The sequence below is a fragment of the Musa acuminata genome, chromosome BXJ2-8 (assembly GCF_036884655.1).
Source record: "Musa acuminata AAA Group cultivar baxijiao chromosome BXJ2-8, Cavendish_Baxijiao_AAA, whole genome shotgun sequence".
NCBI classification, from domain to species: domain Eukaryota; kingdom Viridiplantae; phylum Streptophyta; class Magnoliopsida; order Zingiberales; family Musaceae; genus Musa; species Musa acuminata.
The window spans coordinates 45,430,397-45,441,680 of NC_088345.1; the positions used below are offsets into that span (position 1 = coordinate 45,430,397).

At 32.1% G+C, this 11,284-nt stretch overlaps 1 protein-coding gene across 2 annotated transcripts; it reads right to left on the reverse strand.

The window, feature by feature from the left end:
- Positions 1-2,115: 2,115 nt before the first annotated feature.
- LOC135619666 (probable peptide/nitrate transporter At3g43790) lies at positions 2,116-11,223 on the reverse strand. 2 transcript variants are annotated; one of them, XM_065121900.1, is made up of 17 exons: positions 10,458-11,223; positions 10,274-10,314; positions 9,393-9,453; positions 9,079-9,181; positions 8,854-8,956; positions 8,707-8,760; positions 8,547-8,609; positions 7,703-7,752; positions 7,550-7,625; positions 6,697-6,894; positions 6,014-6,101; positions 5,120-5,205; positions 4,928-5,035; positions 3,979-4,023; positions 3,820-3,908; positions 2,927-2,970; positions 2,116-2,436 (listed from the first exon to the last, which is right to left on the reverse strand). In XM_065121900.1, the coding sequence occupies exons 1-17, from the start codon at positions 10,594-10,596 to the stop codon at positions 2,336-2,338; spliced, it is 1,449 nt and encodes a 482-aa protein (XP_064977972.1). In that variant the 5' UTR covers positions 10,597-11,223; the 3' UTR covers positions 2,116-2,335. The 2 variants fall into 2 exon arrangements, with proteins under 2 accessions (XP_064977972.1, XP_064977971.1); XM_065121899.1 differs by having other exon boundaries at positions 2,347-2,970; positions 8,707-8,956.
- Positions 11,224-11,284: the final 61 nt, after the last annotated feature.

Below are 11,284 nucleotides of genomic sequence, written 5' to 3' on the forward strand. Positions count from 1 at the left end.
AAATGTTCACTCGAGAATTGATATGCTCATCATGCCATCAACCTACATGAAGATTAAGGTAATAATTTTAATAAACAGTTATAATTTAGTGGACTTTTTTAATATATTTAACTTGAAAAATATTTTGAAGCATGAATAAAATATTTCCTTACTATTTATTTTTCGTCCTTCTCATGTTTATTGGGTTGTCATGTATTAATTAATCTTTATTGATAGGAATATTTTTTCCATCAATGTACATTAAAAATGTATAGGTAGATCATTATAATTAGATTATATGAGCTCGTCTTCCCAAGGTGTCAAGCAACGTGCTTCAACTTTTTGGTCTTAAGCTTTGGAATCGTTTTTTTTTTTACTTGTGTTGTCTAAGAGTGCCTCTTAACAAGACTAATCTTAGGAATGGTTTGGTATCGTTTCCACCATAATATGGCACTATTAGAACATAAACATCAATGGGTAATTTACTAAAAAAAATCTCTTGTATTAAGTTTTTATCATATGGTATCACTATATTTATTTTTTTTAAGAGACATTATTTTTTTTTAAATCTTAATAATATTTTTGTAGGACTATTTCAAGAATTTATGAGAGTGTAACTGAGAGTATAATAAAGATATTTTCATCGAACCAATTCAAATTTTTTTAAACTACTAGTATATCATTCCAAGATATTCTTTTTTATAATATTTGGGGGTGAATAAATTTTTAAAGATTACCCCCTTTTGATTGAATTGGTGATCAAATATAACATGTTAAATTTTTATCAAATATATCTAAACTTCTCGAGAACTATGAGATCATAATATATATATATATATATATATATATATATATATATATATAATTTTTTTATGAATTTATAGTAATTAATTTCTTAAATAGAATGTTTTTGGTTAAATCTGTTATCAAGTGTAACTCTTTGAATTTTTACTAAACCTACTCAAATTTCTCTTGAACTACTACGATGAGATGTGAATATATTTATTATCATTTTTTTATTTCTTATATGAATTTAGGATGATTACTTTTTAAATAAAATATTTTTATGTTGAATATGTGATGAGTTTTGAATTTTTACCAAACTCATCCAAACTTCTCTTGAACTACAAGAATAAGATGATAATATATTTATTATTATTATTATTATTTTATTTTTTGTATGCATTTAGGATGACTATTTAGTATAATTCGAGTGTAACTTTTTTTGAATTTTTAGCAAACTTATATAGAACTATTAGGGTGAGATGCTAATATTTTAATTATCATTTTTTATTTTTATATGAATTTAAGATGATTAATTTTTAAAATAAGATATTTTTGTATTGAATCTGTTATAACTCTTTGAAGTTTCACCAATTTTATCCAAATTTCTCTTGTGGGATATTAATCTATTTATGATTATTATTTTTTATTTTTGTATGATTTATGATGATTAATTTTTGAAATAAAATATTTTTGTGTTTGACTTTATGATTGGGCGTAACCCAAATATAATTTGAGTTAATTTTCAGTATAGAGTAATTAAGTTTTCATACTTAATTAAGTATTTTTGGGTTGAATATATAATTAAGTATAACTTGAGTTAAAGATATTTAACATAAAATTAGAGTGGAAGGAGGAGGTAGAGGTAAAGTGAGAAGGTGGGGATAATTTAAGAACAGGGGTAGCAGGAGAATTCAAGGAAAAAAAAAAAGATAATTTAGGATTTAAATTGAATAAATCAAATATTTAGATTTTTATTGAACTGATCTAATTTAGTAAATGTCAAACAAACTAGTTCAACCCAAATAATCCAGAGTCAACCAAGATCAATTATGTAAAAAGAAATACCCCTGATAAAAATCAAGTATCATATGATAAAACCCCATCATTGAGAACTTGTTTGGATAAATTACCCAACATACATTAGAAAGAAAGAAAAATAACATAGACAAAAAGAAATTTTAGTTATGGTTGGATCAATGGAACAAGTTGGTCCCTAATTTGTTAGTCTCTTTTGTGAATATGTTCTATGCATATATCTACATGAAATTAATCCACACACATTTAAAAGAATGAAGCTTAATCGCTTTCCCTATAGAAAATCTTTTAACAAAACAAAAAGAAAGGATATACTTTAGCACAAGATTTATTATAGTCTTTGACTCAAACCCTGATCATCTAGGTCGTACAAGATAATGCAACCTGCGTGAGGTGGTACCACATTCATTAATATTATTTTAAGCTATCATCCGATAGTTATAAAGCTTTTAGGAAGAGAAATCTGTAACTCATAAATTGTAATAGCTTGATCTTTATCTACTACATGGCTCATTCATGCCTTCAAGCATGCGCTTCAACAGTCACTGGAGTTGGGTAGAGTCAGAAAAGGTTTGAAGGTCAATAGGAACCCAATCATTGTACTCACACTGAGTACAAAGAAGATCATATGATCGCCTGCGTCCCAACACAATAATCAGTATGAAATCTTACGATGTTATTTTCAGATTAATCAAACCGAGTCAAACGAGTTCGAGAAAAAAAAAAGCAATTGAAGCCTACAAGCGGATTCCTCGAATTTTTACCCATGGTTAAAATTAACCATGAAGTAGATGTACATTGATCTGTGATGCATATCGATTGTGAATATCTTTACATTTCAAATCTAAAGAATTAGCATAAGATCCTACAATCATTTATTTATGAAATGGAAGAGAGCTAAAAGGGTACGCTTGATAGTATCCAATATTGCTACAAACAATTCAGAGTAGGTAGATGAGTTCAGATGATTTCCAAGTATCATGAGATCGTGATCAGGTTAATTGGTGATTAATTTACATGGCAAATGTTAGGTATTAAACAAAAAAAATTATGGACTTTTGCAATGTCTGATGAATGATAGAGGCTTTTGCAACGAGACAAATCTTCAAAGAGAAACAAGTTATACCTGATAAGAAGGAAGCCTGTTGACGCTTTTGTGCCCATGAAAATCTGCAAATACACATCAAATTACAAAAAATCAGAACCTTGATCAATAAAGTTTCCTTAAATAACTAATTTATCTCAAAGCCTATTGATTGTCATTTATTTGTTCCCTACATATGCCAACAGTCGTTCATTTGAAGTTCACATCAACTACTAACAGGATGTGTGGTGATGATTTATTGAAGAAATCAACCAAGCATCTTTAGCTTTAAAAGAAAATCATATCCTCTGAAGTCTAATAATAGTTAAATAAGAATTAAGGTGACTATTTGTTGCAAATATTGAAGTGTTTTCACCTGTCCAATTAAGTAATATACTACAAGTTCAACTAATAAACCACCAACCTACTTATGCTTGGATCAAATAGTTATACAACACCTAGGGGGAAAAAATATGATAAAAGAACAAAACTAGCTACCATCATATTTTTAAGATATGTTAAGATTATATGATTAATCAGTGTAAACTATCATGCTGCAAAACTCTCACTAACATACAACTTCTTTGAGAACAAATTATTCACATCAACAGCAATTTTTTTCCTTGTAACTATCTACTTGCGAAGTAGAAGAGAAATTCATTTAAGTTTTTGTTTAATAATTTGGATTATGAATGGAAGTCAGGCTTCAAGCAGTTCAACCTGTGTATATAGACACACACACTCACTGATAGCTTTTGAGTTGAATATTATAAAATTAAAGAATCACAGAAAGACTGAAACCTAGATATAAAAATATAAGCAGCACAAAAAAGAAGTGATTTTTCACAGGAACTTTTTTGTTTGATTTTTGATATGTACTATCCACTTGCATCATCAGGTATGGATTAACAAAACCTAATACGCGGAATACTTACAAAGCCCCTGCGGTTGCTGGAGCAATAGCTTTGGAAAGAGACAATGCAGTGACAGAAATACCATTTGCAGCACCTCTTTGATGTTGAGACTGTCATATGCGAATATTAAGAATTTGCAGTTGAAGTAAGCTAACGTTAGTAAAAAGAGTAGAGGATCACCACAGCATTATTCTGCAGGATGTTGAACCCAGTGGTGATAGTTACCTGATTCAAATTTGGATAGCTTGCATTAGAACAATCTCCAGAAAAGGATGATCGGAAAATAGTGTTTCTTAATGGAAGTCCTCAAGTTTAAATTTCTCTGATACATTTTTTAGTTTCATGATGCTCTTGTGGTAACGTACTGCTGGAAGGAAGGATTAAAATAATGACCTGGATTAGTTATATCAACATGTATTTACCAGTCCAACTCCATACCATTATGCAGTAAACCGATCACACCAAAATGCCAAGAAAAAGGTCATCCAGTTCACAAGTCACTCACCAATATTGTGTCTATTTTTCCAGTGTTGTGGTAATGTCATGCCAGTGCAACAGTACGTTGATAATTTTTTTATATACTGGAATTTAAATCATTGGTAGGAGTTTCTTTGGTTCAGAAGTCCAAGATCACATATAACTAAATAATACTTAAATAATCAAAGATATTCACAAAAGAAAATGAAATCTAAATGATCGACTGTGGTATCAAATTCTAATTACAGAAATGTTGGTGTTATTTTATGGTTGTGATGGTGTTCTCATTCAAGTATGATCATTCAGCATCAAAGTACTTTCATGCAGGATAGAAACTATAGATTCAGATGGAAAGCCACCTATAAATAGATAAGATCAACCTCCTATTTTACAAGAAACCAACATTAAGCATGAAATTTCCATAAACCTGATAAATCTCTATTTAGTTGTTGGAGATTTGGCCTAGATTCTGGATGGATCCTGGTTACATAACCAGCATGAGTATATTAAGTTGCTTTGGTAAAAATTATCTACATTAAACTACGTTGGATGTGTATTTGAAATCATGTTAGCATAAAAATATTGTTACACCTACTTTACTGACGAAATTATAATCCCTCCATTTAGTGTTATGAGGCAAGAGAATACTCACGGAAATAGCACTCTTCAGGAGTGATGCACAGTTCACAACAAAGAAAAGTTTTAATCCAGAAAGCTTAGACATAAATGGGTAACTGGTGAGCAATGGTATAGAAAAAATCTGCACATAGAACATGACTGTCATTGATAAATACCAAAATCTCATGATAAGAAATGACCACAAATGGATGTCATTGTTGCATACCGCTGCAGCACGCAATGAACTGATGGGTCCTAGATACTTCTCAAAGCATGGATAAAGAAATAGTTGATAAACTAGGAGACTCAAACCTGGTAATGAACAAGCAGCTTCATATTTAGCAAATACTAATTCTAACTACTATCAGCAAATATATTAGCATGTATTATCGAGTACATGAATATACATATAAGAAAATCTAATAGACTTATGATTCTCAAAGCCTCTTCTTTTTCATATATATTCCAAAAAAAGTTTGAAGGTTTTTAATATGCACCCATCAACAGTCTAAAAATCAAAGTTGCATGCATCACTTCCTTCTGCGCTGCATCAAAAAGCATCATCCTCCCTTGGCCAGCTGATTAAATATAAATGCACTTTGATCATCGATATATATATTTTTCCATCTTTCCATATAACTTGTGCCATGAGACAAAGATGCACTTTGCAGTTTTCCAAAACAAAGAAATTAAGCAACTTCCTAACAAACTAGATGTGGTTTACATTGGTGTACAAAATGGGAAATTGATATATAATGTTCAAAAGATTTATTCTAAACAGAGGGGCAAGTGTTAAAATGTATTGAGCAAAAAAAAAGTAGTACCCCTCTCGATGACTCCAACAGATGCCCCATTGTTCAAGTGAAAATAGGGCTGGCTATTCAAGATTTTTAAGAACAAAATATGCAAGTTCGTTTCAGAGAATTCAAACTAAGCAGATAAATGTATTTTTAAGTTGTAGATAAAAAGACATATGCAATTAACTCAGTTCATTATGCAATCTGAATAGTTTTCTTTTTTCAGCAATCTGACTAGTTAATTGCAGACACACATACTACCAATCTAATACTGACTGACTGTCACATGTCACTACTCCTAGAATCTTTCATTACCAATTTACCTGAGATTGCAAGTACTTCACCAACTTCCTGAGATGAGAAGCTCAATCCACCATATGTTTTGCTGCTCACAGCCCACAAGGAGAATATCTGAAATGTTGTAAGATGTTAACTTCTCGCCGGGATATGCAGATAAGAAAGAAAGAAAGAAGGAGAACAAATTTCTTAGTGGCACTTAGGAAAGACGGCCAATGCCTCATGCACTCAAATCAGATGTATGTCAAATCAGATGCTTCCCAGATTCACATTGGTTACTTGAGGATAATCAGTGAATGCTTGAGGAAAATTTTATCATTCCTGTGTGTTGATATTTTCATGATGTGTAAGATGTATAAATGATTAGATACTTGATATCATTTATATTGGAAACATGTAGTCTATGATGAAACAAAATATTTGATTTCGTCTTACTTCTTTCCTTATACATTCTTGTTACATACTAGACAATTTGGCTTTGTCATTAACGAAATTTTTTTCATTGAATAATAGGTAAGTCATGTGCATTAATTACTCTTTTATAAATGATAAAAATTTGCTATTACATCTCATCACTTATGATGACATATTGTAATACTAATGTAAATATCAAAGTATGCACCATATCACAGTGCCATGCATCATAGAAATTTAATCATATTTTTAGAAATTATACTGAAGAACATGTATTCACAAAAAGCCATGCTACCTCAGCATATGCTGTGTCTTGAAGGGCAAAAGCACAATAGACAATGATTGCTGACATTAAAGGCCGATTCTTTATCAAGCTTTGCTTAGATGCCAACATTGTTCCTTCAATTTCTTCATTATATTTTTTTGTTTCACATCTTATTAGTGAATCCTCCAGATCTTCAATTTCCCACTTATCGTGCATGTGCAAAGTCTCCTACAGAAGAATAAAACATAAATCATAAAGTCATAAGTGGACCAAGTTCATCATGTATGTCATGAATGTAACTTGTTGCAGTATGAGCTAATAAAAATTGAATGCTGGGATGGAGATATTATGATGAATATCATGAAATGAATCCACTTTTATTGGAACATACGGAGATGGAAGCTTAATACTCCTAAATGTGTGAATGATCAAGAAAATGAAAAATACTGACGGGATGAAAATTAGATATCAGTTTTGACTTTTGGTGATTTCAATGCAATAATCTCTTAAAAATGGAATATCAGGAATAATTATCCTTCATTTTAATCTTAGGCTATCAAGAACATTGAATCATGTTTCACAATTTATATCATAGACAAATCAATTGAAAACATAATGATTGCATATTGTTTTTGCTAAGAAGTGCAAAAAATCTAGGAAAAGTCCGGAAATTTCCAATGACTGTAAAATCAGGGAATCATTAATGCTTTCAAAGCAACTCATGCTTATAGTTATGATGGAGGTATAGCTTATGAGAATTAAAAGGTATAGCTGTAGTTTAGATTGCTCGTAAGATTGTTGCAAGTCCAAACACCATCCTGCTTTTCAAAAGAACTAAATTTCAAAAGAACTAAACTAAGAGGCACGAAGTAGTGCAACTTACAGGAAGCCAGAAACAGGCAACCAATGCCCCAGTTGCTATGAGAGAGATGCAAAAGCAAGGTAAAAAGTAAGGAAACCTGCAGTTGATTGCTGAATTTATCATTAGAGTGAGAAAGTATAGAAGTCTAATTTATTGCTATATTTCTAGTTTTACCTGCCAAACAATGACTTTATGGAGAAGATATTCGGATATTTCTTTGCAGGCTGATGTAGTATGCACCCATAGAAATTTGTAAATTAGTTAAGATCATGCAATATATGGAAGAGAAACAGAGCATGCAGAAACTATAACATAAGCAATTGCAAGAAATAGCAGGCAAAAAGTGTGATCATAACTCATAAGCATATCCTAATCACAGAAACCCATCTGCAATTTCTTTTACTGTATTCTTCGATTTGCAAAATGCTATATTCCCACATTAATGAAACTCAAAATGAGGTAACTTTGTAATAATCTAAATGAAAATTTAAAAGTACTAAAACAAAAGCATCAAAAATTTGAAGCAAACATATAGCAATATGAGATTTGCTGACTTCAATATGCAGAAAGCCTATGCATACATAAAAAATGAGTAAAAGCTCAACTACTCAGGAAACTACTATCTCCTGACCTTATGAAATATATTGCTTAGCTGTCAAAGATAATCTGTTACTATAGCCTTTTCCCTGGAATGGGTGTTTGTGTTGTGAACTATTATTGAATTTTCTTTGGTAAAAGTGTAAAACTACTTTATTTCTATAGTTATGGGAGAAATGGCAATTGATTTACCATATACAAATTCAAATTATTATAAAATCTTGTTAGATTAAATTACAATTGATTGCTCAAAGGTAACTAGTACTGCAAAATTTCTTTAAAATTGTTCCCTAAGAAGAAGTACTAATACGAGCAAACTTAATATTAATTTAATCATCAAAAATAAATTTGATGTATCTAACAGTGTATTTCTGACCGTCTCTCATCTAGCTTTTTGATGGATCAGACTAACAATCAGTACCTGAGCAAAGAAACCTCCAATAGCTGGACCAACAATTAAACCTATACCTCGTGTTGAACTAACCTGGAAGTATTTAATTCGACATTAAAACAGGAAAATGACCAATAAATCATAGTACATGGAAAGATAGTTAAGAAAAGGTATATCAGAAGGTTCTTACAAGAGATAATCCTAGAGCTTGATATTCTTTTCGGCAAACTTCTGAAGCATAAGCCTGTATCGAATTCCACATCAAGCTTCCAATTAGAAAGTATGGCATCAATGAATCATAAGCTATTTGAATTTTGAACACCAATTGAGCAGATACCCTTATTGGACCAAGCAAACCATTAAAACATCCAAGAAGTAATCTTGAAACAAGTGCCATCCAGTAACTTGTGCTAAGCCCAAACATAGTGTTAAATAATATTCTGCAAAGACTAAGTCAAGATCAGGACAATGGGGAAAGTAACACAACAATCATAGAACCAACCAAACTTCTCCAAGATTAAAGTAATTTTCAGTTATGAATAAGGCATTGAATAATTCTTACATGGAAATAATACTAATGACTATAACTCGTTTCCTTCCATATCGATCTGCCACAATCCCCCAGAATACTGAAGTCAGAACTCTTCCAATCATAAATGCAGATCCTTCAAGAGGGGAAAAAAAATAAAAACAAAAGTCTCCACTCTCTACAAATATTCAATTCAACTATTATACTTTAAGGAAAAATAACCTTTAAGGAAAGATAATTTGTTGTATCACTTTGAGAAGTGAAGAGTGCCAAAGAGAGAAAGAGAGTAATTGCAATGTGTTTTCTCCATATATATAAAAAAAGAAAAGAATACAGCAAGTACTCACCTACAAAACCAGCATAAAATCCAATATCTTCTTCTCTTTTGGCAACATGTAAGTCTTGTGTCTGCAAAAGAAAACAAGGAAGAAGGTAAATGAAATAGTTTTCATGACAATTTGTCAAATATCTAGAGATAATGAATAATGATACAAAATTTTTGGTGGCCATCTCTTTTGAAAGTCTAATGTCTTCAAAATTAGGGCATAACACAACTATAAGAAGCCATTCCTCAATTCAAAAGAATTAGTAAAACATTCAGAACTAATCAGTCTACATGGAATGTAAAACAGCACACCAGAATTAGCACATATAATGCTAATGTGTCATTTCATTTATCCAAATAGTATTATTCTTTGAATAGGAATTGAGTCAATGTACATATACATATATGTATATATACATATATGTATACATATACATTTATACATATACTGATACACACACACACACACACACACATATATATATATATATGTGTGTGTGTGTGTGTGTGTGTGTGTGTGTGTGTGTGTGTGTATACTTTTCTAACATTGTCATTAAATCAAAATAAACCTTATGGTTCACCAAACAACTTCAATATATATGTGCACCCATGATACCTTGAAGACCACAACAACAATATAATGTTAATAATGATGATAACATTCTGATATTTTTAATGTTGATGACCACAAAATTAAAATGCTTCAGTGATAGCGAAAGAATAATACGATGAATTTAACGTTTGTTCCAAAAGCAGATTCCACTGGATTAACAAAAATTGAGCATATTTCTACAAAATTGAATCAGAATAGATCACGCAAGTAAAGCAGAACTGACATTCCATGAGACACAAGATCATGGTTATTTGAACGAAAAATTTAGTACCAAGTTTTGTTGCACATACCATGAAGTATAAGAAAGGAAACAATGATGCTACTGGTAAGGCTGAAAAAAGCAATCGAGTTAGACATGGTGACACAAAACAAAAAATAATTCAGTATGAAAGAATCGACCAATAACAAGTAAATATAATCAAACAAGCAGCTCGTTGAATCAACAATCGAAATTGTTGGAGATTCTCGACTTACCGGAGCACAGCGTGACGATCCATATGTAGAAGAATTCCCTGTAAGGAACTCCTCGGCGGACCTCGTTCTTCCGGTCCTGCTTGCATCCGGGGCAGTTCTCATAGTACACCTTCAACAGAGGCCCGGTGCTCGCCTCCATGGCCACGACCACTCCAAACGACCAAGCCTTATCTGTCGCTGGACATCGATCTGGCACATAAATGGTCGTGATTCCTTCAAGCTCGGGATTGCAATCACAAAAGCGAAAGGAAGACACTATGTCCCTTTCTTTAGCTGTCTAAAGCCATTACTGCGTACTAGGTAATCCTCCCCCCCCTTCATTCCAATCCCAATACCTCACTGCATGCGTCATCGGGGATGCTAACGAATCTGCGAATCGCACGATACCATGCGAAGTTTTAAGCATCAGAAACACGAGTCGACCGAGAGGGGTACTATGTGAATTTTCGGCCTCAGATACGAGCGTCGACCGAAAGGGGTTCGTCATGTTGCCACTGACTCCCGCTTCGATCTATTTGTCGCCTGTGATGATGACAAAGAGGCCTCCCAATTAGACCAAGCGAAAGATATAGATTAGGTTTCTCACCTCATCGCTCACTCGGCCTCTGAAGCTGGAAGGATCGAGAAAGAGAAAGATGATATGGGTTGTGATTCTTCTTTAAAGCTGAACAGAAGTCAACAAGTAGCAACCTGCTTCAATTACCAGTACTGGCGTTCAAATTGCTTCATAAGATCACCTGCATGCTAACACAATAATAAGAATAATGCACCTGCATATAACATTGCAATTGCAAACATATCAAGGCGAAGTCATATTTAGAGAGCCA

Bases quoted from the DNA above. Each gene is read 5' to 3' on its own strand.
- LOC135619666 (XM_065121899.1), bottom strand. From the start codon at position 10,596: ATGGAGGCGAGCACCGGGCCTCTGTTGAAGGTGTACTATGAGAACTGC. The intron at 9,182-9,392 runs GTGAGTACTTGC...CCCCTCTTGAAG, and splicing joins ATTTTATGCTGGTTTTGTAG to GATCTGCATTTATGATTGGA. The intron at 6,102-6,696 runs GTAGCATGGCTT...ACAACATTTCAG, and splicing joins AAGACACAGCATATGCTGAG to ATATTCTCCTTGTGGGCTGT.